Here is a 15,334-nt window from a genome sequence, read left to right on the forward strand (position 1 = left end):
TTTTGCATTTATGTGCTGGAGCGGCGGCGATGTCCGTCGCTTCTCATTTTATCCAATGTGGGGAAACTGATCTCTACCCTGCATTCATTCATGACACCCATCTCCGATTACTCATTTGTGGAACTGCCTTACTTTCATCCTTCGTCCTTTATAAACCATAAGGTCTTTTTAAAAGAACCTGTGGCTGGGTTATCCTCCTCTCTCCATGCAGTGTGTCCATAATTTTGGATTCTAATCCCCATCTCATAATAATTATCTTAAAGTTATCCTGGTAAAAGTTTGATTTTTAGCCTTTTATTTTTCAAGATCCTTTCATTTGTATGGATAATCTGTTATTCTGCACTGCAGCTGGAAGTGAGGAGGAAAAGGCTTGAGATTAAACTGGGGGATTATGATTGTTTATTGCAGAGAAACATGTATGGCAAGTGTACAGGAATGTTCTGGTGTATGTGTCAGAAAGAGGCCTGTCTTGTATAATAGATGAGTTATTCTAACCCTGCAGCAGAAAGAAGGATGCATAGATGGAGAGAAAGAGAGAGAGAAAGGAAAAAGACATGAATAATTGAGCTTAAATCAGTTTAGTGTCCCTTCTTACTCTCAGCTGAATGAAGTCAGTGCACCAAACTTGTGGATCGGGGAGGACAAGAACCAGGAGCATCCCAGGTGAATGCAGGCCGGCTTTGTGCTCTTAAACCTTCAGCATTTTTCTTCATCATTTCCAGATAGTTTGAGTGGAGTGGATATTGGAATCAGGATCATCATGTTACCATGGTAGCGCAACAGGTTGGGCTGGCCTTTTTGCTTCTACCTATCAGCTTGATAACCTGTAACCATGGTAAGTATCTCCTGAGGAAAAGAAATCATATTAGAAGAGTTGAGATTGTGTTAAATAATAACTGAAGATATATTAAGAGACCTACCAATGCTGCTGAGTTAAGTTCAGACTGCTGCAAGTCTGTAGAACAAAATAATGGTAATAATCAAGCCAAATACTAATATCCAGTCTTAGTCTTGCATGACAGAAAAATATCATCAGCAACAGATATTCTGACCACCCAGCCCGACGTGTTGACCTTATGACCTGTGGAATTGTAACAGAGGTAGAACCTGATATCAAACATTAGTAAATATAAATTTGTGTAGAAGTATATTTTGGAATTCTTTAGAAACTTCTGAAACTTTAATCCATCCCGTAACAGAACACGGGCGGTGCACATGACACCAGCGGCTTCTTTTCTTGCACACACACACACACACACAGATACAAATGTTTGCGTGTGTGTGTGTGTGTGTGTGTCCTCTCTCGTGCAGCGGTGCAGGTTGATCAAAACTGGGAGGTGGTGTACAGAGACACCGACGTCTATGGGGTGGTGGGAAAAGCAGTCATCTTGGAGTGTGGCCCCACCTTACCTGACATGTACATATGGAGCTTCACCAAGCCCGGAACTGAGGCTATAAAAGCTGTGGTGTACGACCTGGGGAAAGGGATGAGGATCCAGAAGCTGGCCGAGGGGCTTGGGCAGCTGTCGGTCATCTCAAACAGTGCAGCTGTGAGCATCGAGAAACTGCCCCTGGCTGCACACGGTCTGTTCACCTGTCAGGCCTTCTACGATATAGAGGAGGAGCCCAAGGTCTACTACTACTACGTTCATCTCACTGTCCGAGGTAAGAGTCCTCCACTCTGACACAGACTAAACAGGAGGGCCGCCATGTTGCCATGGAGATGGTGTTGTTTAATTTGAGTTAATTTGATGGGAAACTGGGAGAGTTGGAGAAGAATGATGCACATAATATCTGACCAGATCTGATTAGAGTTCAAGGCCCCCGTGTGTTTCGGGGTACTGGCTGGGTTATAGATTCTGAGGTTATATCAGTGTTGTTAGGTCAATTTAAAAGAACAGCTTAAATTAAAAATGACAAAATGGCAAATATGATACAATTACATTCCAGAATGTAAACTAACTGAAAGAAAGAAAGTTGCAACAATCAAGGTATGAAATTTTACACTGGATCACTGAGGAGTGCTTAACTGTTGTCCTGGCAACAGTTCCTGTCTCCAAGCCTTTCCTCCTGATGAGCGATGCATCTCCAGTGGAGGGGTCCACCATGTGGATGCGCTGCACTCTGGAAAATGGGACGGAGCCCATCCAGTATGAGTGGAACCACGAGACCCGCAGTGGCAACATTACAGCCTTTGCACGGGGCAACTCCAGCGTCATCAACGTGACCGATGTCAACCGCAACCACACTGGCTGGTACCGCTGTGTGGCCAGCAACTCTGTCAACAGCGAGAGCTCAAACCGGTTATGGCTGGACACCATCTGTGAGTTCCTTTACTATGGCTTAAAAAAAAGCATTTGTGACAAAACACTAGTTTCTCATTATTCAGAAGTTCATTACGTGAATGCAGCCTACCAACAGGGGGCGCCAGTGATGGGCTTCACTTTGGGGGAGATTTCCTGTCATCCATCTTTGGATGAATGTGAGGTGGCTCAGCTGTTGTCTGCGGGTGTACTTCCTCCTCAGATGGCCCGGACATTCCGCAAATAGCCGTGACTCCGTACACCGTGACAGAGCGGGGTTATTCGGCCCTGGAGAGGGAAACAGTTTCCCTGCTGTGTCAAGCCCATTCCAATCCAGCCAGTCAGTATGTGTGGTTCTACAACAACTCCCAGGTCTACACCGGGCCACAGTTCACCATCACCAAGGTCCTTCGTATGCACACTGGAGACTACGCATGCTTGGCACAGAATACCTACCTCAACACCCGCTCCAAAAAAACCATCAGCCTGACTGTCTACTGTGAGTGTGATAGCCCTGAGCTTGTGTCGTCTTGGACACTGCCTCTGTTCTTCTGTCCGTTCATCCATCTTATACAAAAACTTCCTTCCTTCCTTCTCAATCATTCACTCAACGTCCCTCACATCACGGCACCATCGTCTCTCACACCCACAACACACTCGCACTATGACACACCACATCAGACAGTGGAAGGGGCGCAGGCCTGCTGCGGACCGTCAGCGAAGTCGGTGGGACTCTTTTAAAGGTACCTTGCTGTGATGTCACAGCCATGACAAGTGCTGATTGGCTAGGAGGCCAAACACTTGTCACTCTGCCTCTCTGCGTAGTTTTGCTGAGCTTTTGTTCGGTTGTCACCGACGTTGTCACCAAACGTCGACAACGCACCAGTCAAGGAGAAACAGAACGTGACATTCAGGGTGAACCGCCATACGTTACCATACTGCCACATCACACGTTTCTTCCCCCCCCACAGTTCCTCCTGATGATTCGCCCTCCTGCTCTGTGGAGCCGGCCCTGAACCACACCTCTCTGATGTTGCTCTGCTCCTGGCCTGGTGGCTTTCCCTCCCCCTCCCTCTGGTGGACCGGAGACTTGATACTACCCGGACGTGAAGATCTGCAAACCAGTGCTGCCACCTTGCTGCTGGGCGAGGGCCTGACTTCCAACAACAGCTTGTTTAAATGCATTGGCTCACATCAGGCACTCAAAGAGGCGACGGCGTGCAGCGTGCGCACATGTGAGAAGGAGAAGAATTTTTTTTAAAAACTTGCTTTTTTAATTCTTCAAAGCTCTCATATGTTACGCGCTGTCTCGCTCCAGATGTCCCCCCTGCAGAGCCGGTGTGTTTTGCCTATGTGACAAACAACCAACAGTACCTGATGCTCTCCTGCTCCTGGGATGGAGGGGCTCCGAAAGCTTTGGTATGGTGGGAGGGTCCGGGAGGTCAGAGCAAAGGTGGAGAGGAAAACTCAAACATCTTGATTTTACGCTACGGCACCGCCCACAGCGGACTGCCCTACACCTGCCACGCTAAGCATCCCCTCCTGGTCCAAACCAAGACCTGCAGACTCACACTGGGTCAGCCAGCATCACACACACACTTTTAAAAAGCTTTACGTGATGTTAATAGATTCATTTCCACTTCTAGAGGCTCCTGTACTACTAACCCAGCGTAGAGTCGTCTCTGTCTATGAGGGGGACGATGTCCAGCTCACCTGTAGCTTGAGAGCCAGCTATCTTCCTGCCAATGAAATCACATGGTTCAACAACCAAGGCATGGACGTCCACAGCACCTCAAAGTACACGGTCCTCCGAACTTCTGCATGGGCCAATCTGACTGTGAAAGATGTGCACGAAACTCTGGACAGCGGTGAATACAGATGCTCCACTTCCAATGCAGTGGGCGGGACAGAGATTAACATCACGCTACGAGTTAACAGTAAGTTTATCGTTAATCAGAATACTTCACTTTGTACTCAGTCTTCATAAGACTATAATAAAATAGAACTCCTGTTACTTGCAAAGCTTACAAAGTGCAACTGAAAAAAATAGTAAATAATAATACAAATAATAATAAAAGCCTTAATCAATCTAAAAGGGTTAAACTGAGGGTAGAGGCAACATAATAAGGCCTGAACGAAGCGGTGGAGATTACAGATTAATGGAAGTGCTTATTTTGCTTTTTTCCTCTCCTCATCAGGGCACCCCATGCCTCCCAATGCAACTTTGGTCAGTGTGCAGTACAACAGCCAGAAGAGGAATGAGGTGGACCTGGAGTGGCAGGTAGAGAACAAAGAGGGAAGCCGCCTGACAGGCTTCATTTTGGAGCACGTGTGGTTGTCAGAGCGACCCGGAAGGAGGGACGGCAGCAACGCTTCAGAGGAGGGGCAGGCGGAGAGGATCGGGCCAGCGGTCTGGTACCGCAGCATCATCCAGGACCCGGAGGCCCGGAGTCACACCATTGGGAGACTGACGCCGACTGTTACCTACCAGTTTCGGATCACGTCCGTCAACCACCGCACTGTCGGACACGCATCTGCGGCAAAGACTCCAGGTACAATGAGTAGAGAAACAAAGTGTGATGAGACACCGTTTGTAAAATATGAGCAGAACTGTTATGGATTGTATTTAAAGATTCCGTGTATGAGCGCTGCAGCTTTCTGGTCATATTTTATAAATTTCCCTAGAGAATGTGTGGCAGGTAAGTTGGGTGCTCATCCAGTCGTTTGGACGTTTTTTTTTCCGTGATGAAGATAACGGGACTAATAGTTTTCTGCTTTCCTCTCTTTGTTATCCACACAGGTGAAAGACGCACGATCAACAGCACACGAAACATTTGCACAACCGACCGCCTCATACATTCCACTCCCTTCATCTCTACCTGTGTTTTCTGTCCTCTTTATTTCCTGTTTACCACCTCCTCCTCCACCTGTGTATTCTTGTACGTCATCTGCTCCGGTGAACTAAAGTTTGAGTGCTGGTCAGGGCTGTTGAGGAAAGTTGGCCGCTTGTTTTCACCTTCTGTTCAGTCAGTGCACATTAATCACCACCACTCACATCAACATTCTAGCTCACTTGTATTTAAGCCCATTTTTCCTTTCTTATTTAACCTCCTTTCCCTGGCCTAGAATAGAAGGCAAACACCTTCCTTTCAAATTTTTGTGACTAGGTATATTTTAAATGTAATTAAATATTGTCATTAGTTTAAAGTTTAATAGTCATCTGGTCAGTTGATTTATTTAATTCCTGATTTTTCTGAGAGTGCGACAGTGAAGCACGTTTCCTACAGAAGGTGCCAGTTCATAACAGCATCATCTAGTGATAGTGCATAGAAACTACGCTACCCATAATCCTAGACATTTGGTGGCTGTGAACAAACTATGATTAATTACTAACTATAAAGCAGAGTCACATTTGATACTTGGCACATTACACTGATATTATTATATTATATTACATTTAATAATATTGGATTAGTAGGGACTATATAACAGAAAACAAGTGGTTGGTTAAAGAAGTGAGTCACATCCATTATCTGATGTTGAATTTAAAAACAAACTTACTTGTTTACCCTGACCTATTTAGCTTAAATAAAAAACGCTAATACAGCCCAAGTGGGTGTATCCATCCAGAGAGGTTGCTCAGTGCAGCCTTTACTGTATCTGCCCTGCCTGACCTGCCCCACCTTGCAACGTCTCCCTGTGATATGTTGCAGCTGAACCCCGCCACAACGTCTACCCGGCCGTGGTTGGAGCGGCTATAGGGGGGATGCTTTTCGCAGCCGTCGTCACCGTGCTGCTGCTCGTGTTCATTATACGCAACCGCCACAACAATCCTCGTGAGTTTGACTAAAGCGCCCCAGTTCTGTCTGCATCATCAACGAGCTTGCGTTAATCTTGCGTGTTTCGTCCGCCAGGGCTACATGACATGCTGTTTGGTTTGTGAGTATCTGTGCAGCAATGACAAAAACGTTTGGTTGGTTTTAGTGTTCTGTGAAGTGACGCACCACAGAAACTGTTTCCCCTCCTTTTGTTACATCCAGGCAGCACAGCCAGTCGAGGGAAAACATCAATTTCCCAGAGGATGAGATTGTGGGTGCATCAGAGGGACAAACTGGGGACGCTGGCGGAGGCAAGACAAGATCAAATATTGTGTTTTCCTGCACATCCAAGACAAAGCCAGCTGCGCCCTTGCTGATCTGTGATGGTGCTTCCTTCCAGGTCCCACTTTGGTTTTACCCCGGGCTTCCTCGCCTCTCACCATCTCGCCCACGAGTGCCACGCCCACCAGCAGCCAAGCCCCTCCCCCTGGAGATGATGACGAGCGTGTGAATGTCACCATCACCGTTAAGGCGACAGGACCACAGTGATGCTGTACATAGCAGGCATTTCTTAGCCCATCTGAGTTATTATCAGCTACAGTGTAGAGACATATGTAATATGTAACGCTGTATCACTACTGTGTCAGCAGGTGGAACTTTTGGAAGCGATGAGGCAACAGAACTCTCGTGCTTCTTCTGGTACACATGGCAATGAAAGAGAAAGTGTAGCCTGAAGGCCGGCACTTGTTTTGGCAGTGCCGATAGTCCTTCTGACAACGATGTGCTATTAAAATGAATGTATTTGAATTTTGGCCCGACAGCCAGTTAAATCTCCATTACACTGAGAGGTTAATGCAGTTGTTTGGACTGTAATATTCCTTATTTACATGAAGTTAATAAGTAGCAGCGCATGTTTGTTCAACCACTCTTTTTTGCCGACATCAATATCTGGTTTTTAAACCAGTGTGGGTTTTCTGCTTTTCATAGTTATTACTTTGTTGCTCAGTTAACATGGGGACTTCTGTCCGATGGAGCTGCTTTGCTGCACTTTTTAGTCTCCTTTTCATGGGTGAGCTAAAAGAAATGAGCATTATGTTTTGATCTCATGAATTTGTAAAGGTATTTATGATTTATTGGTTGTTAACATGTTTTTCAAAATTCTAAATAAAGAAAAAGAAGTAAAATGCCCGTTTCTGTAAAATTCTTATTTTATTTTTTTTTTTACATCTAAATACCACAGTAGGTCATTGATTTATATTTTTTAGAAGTATTTTAGTTCTAAGATATCTAATAAAGGAAATAATTATTATTTAAAGAGTACGTGGGTTCACATTTGGGAGCCTTCAGCCTCTACAGCCTTGTGAAGTGTGTCTGGGCCTTTCTCATCTGTGTGCAGGGCAAGTTTGGTGTGATTGCACAGAAGAAAATGTGGGGATAGAAGGAGGCCATTACAAACTGACCAGGGAGCAGCAGCCTGGCAGCATGCTGATCTACTACTGCCCTGAGGGGTACTTCCCGTACCCTGCTCTGACGAGAACCTGCCAAAAAAATGGCGCCTGGAAACCAGCGCTCAAGAGATTTCCCCCTCAGACGTGCAGACGTGCGTAAGGAAAAGGATTTTTCTCTCTGTCTTGGGACACTTTCTCTTTTAACCCCTATTTTCTTGCTTTGCAGTGGTTGAGTGTCCTGACCCCAGCGTTTTGGAGTACGGGACCGTCTCCCCTCCCCAGGAAAGGTACTTTGTGGACAATGAGACCACCTATGAGTGCGACTCTGGATACACGCTGCGAGGCTCGTCCAGACGCGTCTGCTTACCAAACGGGAAGTGGAGCGGCTCCACTCCCATCTGCAGCCGTGACAGTGAGCCTAAACAGCAGCCTTTATTCTTCTGTGTCTAGGGTGGGCTGGCGTTCGACTGTTCATCTCCCTTTTTGTTACCAACAGCGGGCCACTGTGCTGATCCCGGTATCCCAGCTGGAGCCGCAAGAACTGGGAATCTGTTTGAAACTGGCGCAATGGTGAATTACAGCTGCAACAACGAGCTGTTTTTGGTGGGCTCCAGCGAAAGGACGTGTTTACAGAGCGGTGAATGGTCGGGCATTGAACCAGCATGTTACTGTAAGTGTTACAGAGGTTCACAAACACAGTATTAACCCTGTCCCATCAACACCATTGAGAGGAAACTAGTGTCCACTTGACGATATGTTGTTGATATTTGCATCTTTCAGTCAAACACACCTACGACTCACCTTTGGAGGTTTCACGGGTATTTGGCAGCGCAATTAAACATCACCTCACTAATCCAGAGCTGGTTGGTAAGTTCCAGTAGTTAGAGCTTTGCATCTGAAGCACATTCAGTCACTCTTGAACTTTTAATTCACTGGAAGAAAGCAGAAAATGAACTATGTTAACTTTGTGTGCATTTGGCTCTTGAGATGATACACAGGAAGGGAGAAGAATCAAGATTTCAAAAACTGGGAAACTTAATATTTACATCGCTGTGGACATTTCTCCCAGCATGGACAAGCAGAGCATCAGTGAAGCCATTGCTTTAACTCTCACCCTTATTGAAAAGGTGAGAAATGTGGCATCATGTTGGACAATATTAGCATTTTCAGATATAAAAAGATGATTTATATGGACAAAAAACAGTAAAAATTTTACAACGCTGCAACAAATGAATGGAATTTAATTTAGGAAAATTCACGTACTGAAGAGCAACTTTATGTGACCTTTTGTCCCCACAGATTTCATCCTTTGTCGTGACGCCAAATTATGAAATAATCTTGTTCGCACGGGACGTTTTCGAAGTTGTCAACATCATGGATTTCCGGAGTGGCAAAATCCCCCTGGTGACCGTAATGGATAAACTGAGAAGCTTTAACATCGATGGTGAGACAAAGACATCCACATATCGTCTAAAAAAAATCATTGAATACATTATTTGTGTGTGTGTGTTTTAACTAAAAGACAGAGACACGTTTATAAAAGACACGGATCTGAACTTTGCTTTTAAAACCTTTCTGGAGCGAATCACTTCAGTGAAGCAGCAGGTTGGAGACGAGGCCTTTAAGGAGGAACGTCACGTCTTGATCTTCTTTACAGACGGTAACTTCACCTATTTACTTTTGACCCTTTAATGGATTTTCAGGCACAGATTCCAAACTGCCACATTGAGGATTCACAACAGAATTGTTCAAATTTGCTTCTGAAAGTGACAGGTTTAATTTATTCATTATTATGCTCCTTCCCTCCGAGCCAAGGACAGATTTACTCAGCATTCATTTGTGCTTTCGCTCAGTGTGATTTAAAACCTTTAGTGTTGTTACACTAAAAGGTTTTACAGCAAATGTTGCATTATATGTATAGTTATTATCATTATTATCCATGTACCTAAATGTTTAGTTTATAGTTACTCCTGCCACGTATTAACGTCAGGATAGATAAAAAATGTGTGGCTAAGATTAGGTTTATTAATAAAAGTATTTTGAAGTTGGCCATACCTTTACAGGTGCGTACAATATGGGCGAACCGGCCCCCACCGTACAAAAAATAAAGAACCTGGTGTACACAAACAGCATGACTGAAGGGGGGACTCAGTCAACAGAAGAAAATCTCGGTGTGTATTTATTCATTTGTTATTTTTAAGAAAATAGATTCTTTTTCCCCTTAAAAAAGCATAATAAAACATGAAACTGCTACTGTGATGCAAATATTTGCAAAACCACTGATTTACGATGCCACGTTATTATGAATGTAATGACCGCCCCCCACCACCACTTATTTATTCAATATAACCTCAGCCCAGCTCAAAAATAATCCAGTCAAACTTCAATCGTGAAATAAAGGCATCATACTTGCAAGACCTACAGGCAAAATGCAGCCTGCCATTTATATCTTTGCATTTTATTTGCCAGACATTTATATTTTTGCCACCGGAGTGGAGCCCTTTGATGAGGACCTTCAGCCCCTGACAGTGGGAGACAATGACAAGCATTACTTCAGAATAAAAGACATTAGAAATGTCCACGAGCTCCTCCAAGGAATCATTGGTGAGGCCTTTCCTCTGCTCCTTTATCCTATCGTACATGTGAATATCACAAAGAGAATGAGTGCCGGGCCTGTGTGCTGCCGTGTTGTAATGCAGACGATGAAGAAGTGATGGGTCTGTGTGGTCTTCACATCGAGGATGATTGGAACAGAAGGAGAATGTATCCATGGGCGGCGTTTATCTTCATCATGGTGACTTTTCCATCATTGTTAGACTTTTTTTCACATTGAAAAGTAACCTGAATGTGCTCTTCTTGCATCTATGTATCCTGCCCACCTCAGAATGTCATGTGTTTTTCTTGTTCAACACTTTAGAATGAAGTAACCATGACGAAATGCCTCGGCTCTCTGGTGTCCCCCCAGTTTGTGTTAACAGCTGCTCACTGCTTGACTTTTGGAACACTACCTGAACACATCACCGTGGAGATCGATGACGGAGCTGGCAAATGTAACAAAAACAACACTTTTCCTGATTGGACTAGAAATCCTTGCATTTATTGTAAAAGGGCAGTTTCCTCTCTTTGGAATCAATGGCACCCTCACTTGTTTTACAGTGAAAAAAGTTAAAACGGTGATCATACATCCCAGCTACAACATTAATGCCAGAGCAGCACTGGGGGTGAGGGAGTACTACGACTATGATGTGGCTCTCATCCAGCTGGAGACTGACATTGACATCTCATATGGTGCGAGGTGAGAACTGCTGGAGCTCAAATGTGGGCTTTTAGTAATAAATATAAAAATACTACAGTTTAAGGTGAAAGGACACAGTTTTGAAGCCTGTTTTTCACCCTGGCCAGGCCCATTTGCATACCCTGCACCAAGGAGACCAGCAATGCTCTCCAGATGGCCGACAACTCTACCTGTGCACAACAAGGTGCCCCGAAACATAAAGTTCCACCGCGTTTAGTTAAATCTCTTGCAAATGTTCAGCATGTTATACATTGCAGATGGTCAGTTTGTTCAACTATCTGAGCTGGACCTGCGCCCTCTTTAAACAGAGCAAATTCTGTTGAGGTCTCAACTGGAAAAGCTCTCCTTCCTGACCCGAAAATCCAAATACATAGACAAAAAAGAAGTCCACGCTAAACTTGGTGACAATGTGAGTCTGACGCTACCATGGTCACCCAGAAATGTGTGTTATGTCTCTCTCTTTAATATTTGACTGGTTCTTCCCACCTGTAGAGGAATGAATGCATCCGACACGCATTACAGGCCGAAGGAATAACAACAACCGATCCCAGGGTCGCTGTGTCCGATAACTTCCTGTGCACTGGCGGTCAGACTCCTTACAGAGATCATATAGCATGTGCAGGTTTGTAGCCTCAAAGGTGAAACCGGGCAGTGGTTATTCCATTTGACACTGATGGGATGTTTTCTTCCCCGCGTCAGGTGACAGAGGCGGTGCCGTTTTCAAGGAATACAAACATCGCACAATACAGGTGAACGACACGTACGATGTGTTCAGGTATCCACAGAAATGAGCTCAAGGGGAAGATGTTTGCCCTTACCGGGTGTTTTCTGCTGCAGGTTGCACTGGTCAGCTGGGGAAACAAGTTGCTGTGCTTGAGAGGTGGTCTCGTCGAGTCCGATCAGAGCTCCAGAGATTTCCACATTAATCTTTTCAGGGTGGTTCCATTTCTGAAGTCTGTCCTCGGCAACGACACCCAGGATGAATACGCGCCGTTACGGTTTTTGGATGGTTAAATTTGAGATCTGTAGATGGGATGTTGAGAGAAAAACCGGGGAGCTTGTTGTAACGATGGAAAATGCTGAGCTGACCACGGTGACATCACAGACCATGATGTCATACAGAATATTCAGTCAACAGTCCTTAGGAAAAGCCATCTTCCACAGTTGTTTCTTTAATAATTTACACTGTAATGAACATCGTGTCAAACATAATTAGAACAAGTTTCTCAGTAGGCTTCCAGCCAGAAGACACATGCACACCTGTCAACATTTACCTGAACCAACAGACCTAAAACGTGAAAGATTTCATTAAAGTCATTAAAGAACGACTGACCTCTGATGATTCACAAGTACAGCAGAGAAACACACAGGGAACACCAGAATAACAAAGAACAGCTGAGTATGGAGGTGCCCGTCAAAGCAACGGGAATGTTCTTGAAACCTCATGTGATCTTCTGATTGCTGATGATGTCACCAAGTTTCTGTTTTATTTTAATGAAGAGACGCTTAAACTCCAGCCCATCGCCCTGGAAACACAGAGACAAGAGGTTTACGGTCAAATAAAAAGCCTCTGTTGGAAGCTACAAAGGTAGTCGCAAAAATCCTAAAGAGTTCACAAGTCTCAAAGTTTAACAAATGGGTTGCATACAGCGACCGTACACCCACCTTAGACAGCCTGAAGTCCAGCAGCACCCTCTGATCCATCTCTAGCAAGTGAACTTTGAAGATTAGCTTGTTGTTGCGTTTATCCAGCGTGTTCACCGTCACCTGAAAGTGGGAAATCAAAGCTCGGTGTCAACGTGGACGGTTACCGTGGTCGGCGCCACCCAGGTGCAGATGTACCTGTGTGTTGCAGGCGAGTTTGAAGTTGAGCGCCAGGCAGTCACAGGCGCCCTTCAGGGCGCTCAAAGAAGCATCGGCGTTCACGGTGGTGAAGAAACGGGTCAGTCTTTTCACTAATCTTTGCAACAGTGTCTAAAGACAGACGGGAGAGGTGGTATAAATTACAGCGCTTTTGAGTTTGTGTGCGTGCAGCAGATGATCTGAGGCTAGATGAGTAAAACTTTCAAATGACCTGACTGGCTCCAGGCGTGCCCAGCAGCTGGCTACACAGCAACATGTGCTCAGGTTTGATGGGCTGAGAGAAGCTGACATGAGCTTCTGTTGGGCCGGTTATTAACACGCCTTCCCAACCGCCTGCACCAAAGTCGGGCTGAGAGCTGGAAAACTGCATCCTGTCATCACTACAGAAGGACAGAAGGCGTAGGAATGAATACTGCTGCTGCTGCTGCTGCTATTACTACCTCAAATGTTCTGACCTGCTGTGGGATACGAGTCCCTTATCGGTTCGGAGAATCTTGTTTCCGGAGCCCGGGGGCGGCTGCTTCACACCTGCAGAGATTCACACCCCAGTCTAGTCTCTTTACAATAAAGTCTGAGCCGTATCTATTATTCCGATAGCGAGACTTGCCTTGACTAAACCAGCGATCTATCTGCAGGTCTGCAACAGTGATACGAAGTTTTGGACTAGCAAGCAACAGTTTGGACAACAAACCTGTGAAAAAGGAGTGTAAATCCATTTACAACAACAATGGCAGATGTCAACAGTGTCATTTTGAGATTAAGACTAAAACCAATTTAGATGCACTAAGTATGTCAGCCCCCAGATGTTTGAGCATCAATTGTGTGTAAGGTGTCAGTTCCACATAGTGTTAGAAATGCAATTAATCTGGCACTTACGAAGAGGCATCGGCTCTATTTTCTTCCAGGGAGGTAGGTACGTCTTCTTCTGAAGCCAGTCTGAATACTCTTGGCAGCTCTCGGTGGGCTGGTCCCAAGGTAGTTCTGCAAAATAGGCAGAAAGAAATGGACAAAATGTAACCATACCAGGTTATTTTAAGGTTTATGCAGAGTCCAGATCTGAGATTATAATGTACTGATCCCACCTCCAGCCAGCATGGCAGTGAGAACAATCCCACAAGCCCAGATATCTGCAGGCTGAGCTCTGTACTCATCTGGGCTGAGGACCTCTGGAGCAACATAAGGAAGAGTCCCACACAGCCTATTCAGCCGGCGCTCTCGTCCTTTGAAACGAAACATGGTGGCCAGGCCAAAATCTGTCAGCTTCAGGTTATCTGAGGACAAATGACAACAGCAAGCAACATGAGAACACAAGCAGATCGATATAAAGTGATGAATAATTTAAATACTCCCTCACCTTTTTCATCCAGCAGAATGTTTTCAGGTTTGATATCTCTGTGGGTGATGCCAGTGTTGTGGAGATATTCCTGTTAAAGTGCAACTGTGAATTACGTGAAATTGGCAGAGGAGAAGCCTTCATCACACAGATTTGCTTCACCTACCACAGCTGATATCAATTGCAGGAAAAATCTGTGAGCATCACTTTCTGGCATCCCCACATCAGGTTCTTTAAGCACAGTTGGAAAACATTAACACCATTTAAGCAACTAACCTCTAATAAAAAAGTACTTGTATGTCTCACCAATACGGTCGAACAGCTCTCCTCCAGAGCAGTATTCCAGGAAGAGGTACACAGTTAGACCTTCTTTCCGATGCCCAAAAAATCGTACAATGTTGGCATGGCTAAGCATCTATGGCAAAAAAACACGTATATTGTGGTACTGTGCTGAAATCTGTATGTTACCACTCATCCTTCATGTTAAACTAACCTTGTGAATGCAGACCTCTTTCTTGACATTGTCAGCACAATCTTTTGCCTGAGAAGTGTCAATTACTTTAACAGCCACAGCCTCCTCCGTAAGTCTGTTCACCAGCAATCTGACCCTGGTACCAAAGAAAAGTTGGGGATGAAGAGAATGCAACAGGTAGCGGTGCATTATATTATTTTATCAGCTCAAAGTTAAAAGATCAAGCCAGTAGAAACTTTGAAATGCATTTTTATATTAAAACAATCAAATGAGGAGTCGTACTCTCCATAAGCTCCTTCTCCCAGTGTCTGGACAAGATCCCAGTCCTGCACGAAAGGTACAGCCATGCTAGCGCTAGAAACACAGCATCCTTGACAGGTTACCACAGAACACGTATCCACGACAACAGTATTAAGCCCATGCTCACTCTTATTTCTCCTCCAAATTTACACTTATTGACATAATTTCTGCAGTTTTATCTATAAAACTAACTTTCACCTGCAATCATGTGGAAGGAAACAATTCCAAATGTTGTGAACCAAGGAAACAGAATCTCAAACGTATGATCAAAAACCTGTTGAACTTACCTGCACAGCCTAGAGCTTTTAAAAAATATATATAAATATATATTATTGGATGTTAGTTCTCATCTGTAACGAGGCAGCGATTCTGCACAAATTTGGCGCGTTGTTGTTTTTCTAGTGTTGACTTCCGGCCATCGTCACTTCCTATTTTTCTTCTTCGTTGGCTTTTCCTCAGTGGCGCGACATCGCCCCCTTTTGAAAATAATAAACTATCTATT

General features: G+C 44.7%; 3 protein-coding genes across 5 annotated transcripts; 2 read left to right on the forward strand and 1 right to left on the reverse strand.

The window, feature by feature from the left end:
* Window positions 1–391: 391 nt before the first annotated feature.
* vsig10l2 (V-set and immunoglobulin domain containing 10 like 2) lies at window positions 392–6,904 on the forward strand. Its single transcript, XM_029848271.1, has 13 exons — window positions 392–835; window positions 1,312–1,665; window positions 2,048–2,323; window positions 2,527–2,802; window positions 3,275–3,538; window positions 3,622–3,879; window positions 3,950–4,240; window positions 4,502–4,855; window positions 6,017–6,139; window positions 6,218–6,242; window positions 6,344–6,432; window positions 6,522–6,674; window positions 6,772–6,904. Exons 1-12 carry the CDS (start codon window positions 769–771, stop codon window positions 6,668–6,670), a joined length of 2,526 nt encoding a protein of 841 aa, XP_029704131.1. The 5' UTR covers window positions 392–768; the 3' UTR covers window positions 6,671–6,674; window positions 6,772–6,904.
* An 86-nt stretch (window positions 6,905–6,990) lies between these two features.
* Window positions 6,991–12,192, forward strand: LOC101069540 (complement factor B-like). Of its 2 annotated transcripts, XM_011611637.2 has the most exons (18): window positions 6,991–7,190; window positions 7,518–7,721; window positions 7,796–7,981; window positions 8,066–8,239; window positions 8,350–8,436; window positions 8,557–8,696; window positions 8,869–9,013; window positions 9,092–9,229; window positions 9,633–9,740; window positions 10,039–10,173; window positions 10,269–10,363; window positions 10,487–10,619; window positions 10,726–10,864; window positions 10,972–11,048; window positions 11,173–11,273; window positions 11,357–11,486; window positions 11,564–11,613; window positions 11,702–12,192. In XM_011611637.2, exons 1-18 carry the CDS (start codon window positions 7,133–7,135, stop codon window positions 11,876–11,878), a joined length of 2,277 nt encoding a protein of 758 aa, XP_011609939.1. In that variant the 5' UTR covers window positions 6,991–7,132; the 3' UTR covers window positions 11,879–12,192. The 2 variants fall into 2 exon arrangements, with proteins under 2 accessions (XP_011609939.1, XP_029704134.1); XM_029848274.1 differs by lacking the exons at window positions 11,357–11,486; window positions 11,564–11,613; window positions 11,702–12,192 and having other exon boundaries at window positions 11,122–11,262.
* chek1 (checkpoint kinase 1) lies at window positions 12,021–15,253 on the reverse strand. 2 transcript variants are annotated; one of them, XM_003971306.3, is made up of 14 exons: window positions 15,120–15,253; window positions 14,815–14,886; window positions 14,554–14,668; window positions 14,367–14,475; window positions 14,227–14,291; window positions 14,082–14,151; window positions 13,810–13,998; window positions 13,604–13,708; window positions 13,335–13,418; window positions 13,183–13,255; window positions 12,939–13,107; window positions 12,707–12,838; window positions 12,530–12,631; window positions 12,021–12,390 (listed from the first exon to the last, which is right to left on the reverse strand). In XM_003971306.3, exons 2-14 carry the CDS (start codon window positions 14,877–14,879, stop codon window positions 12,307–12,309), a joined length of 1,362 nt encoding a protein of 453 aa, XP_003971355.1. In that variant the 5' UTR covers window positions 14,880–14,886; window positions 15,120–15,253; the 3' UTR covers window positions 12,021–12,306. The 2 variants fall into 2 exon arrangements, with proteins under 2 accessions (XP_003971355.1, XP_011609938.1); XM_011611636.2 differs by having other exon boundaries at window positions 14,815–14,858; window positions 15,120–15,252.
* Window positions 15,254–15,334: the final 81 nt, after the last annotated feature.

This window comes from Takifugu rubripes, chromosome 15, assembly GCF_901000725.2.
Source record: "Takifugu rubripes chromosome 15, fTakRub1.2, whole genome shotgun sequence".
Classification (NCBI taxonomy): domain Eukaryota; kingdom Metazoa; phylum Chordata; class Actinopteri; order Tetraodontiformes; family Tetraodontidae; genus Takifugu; species Takifugu rubripes.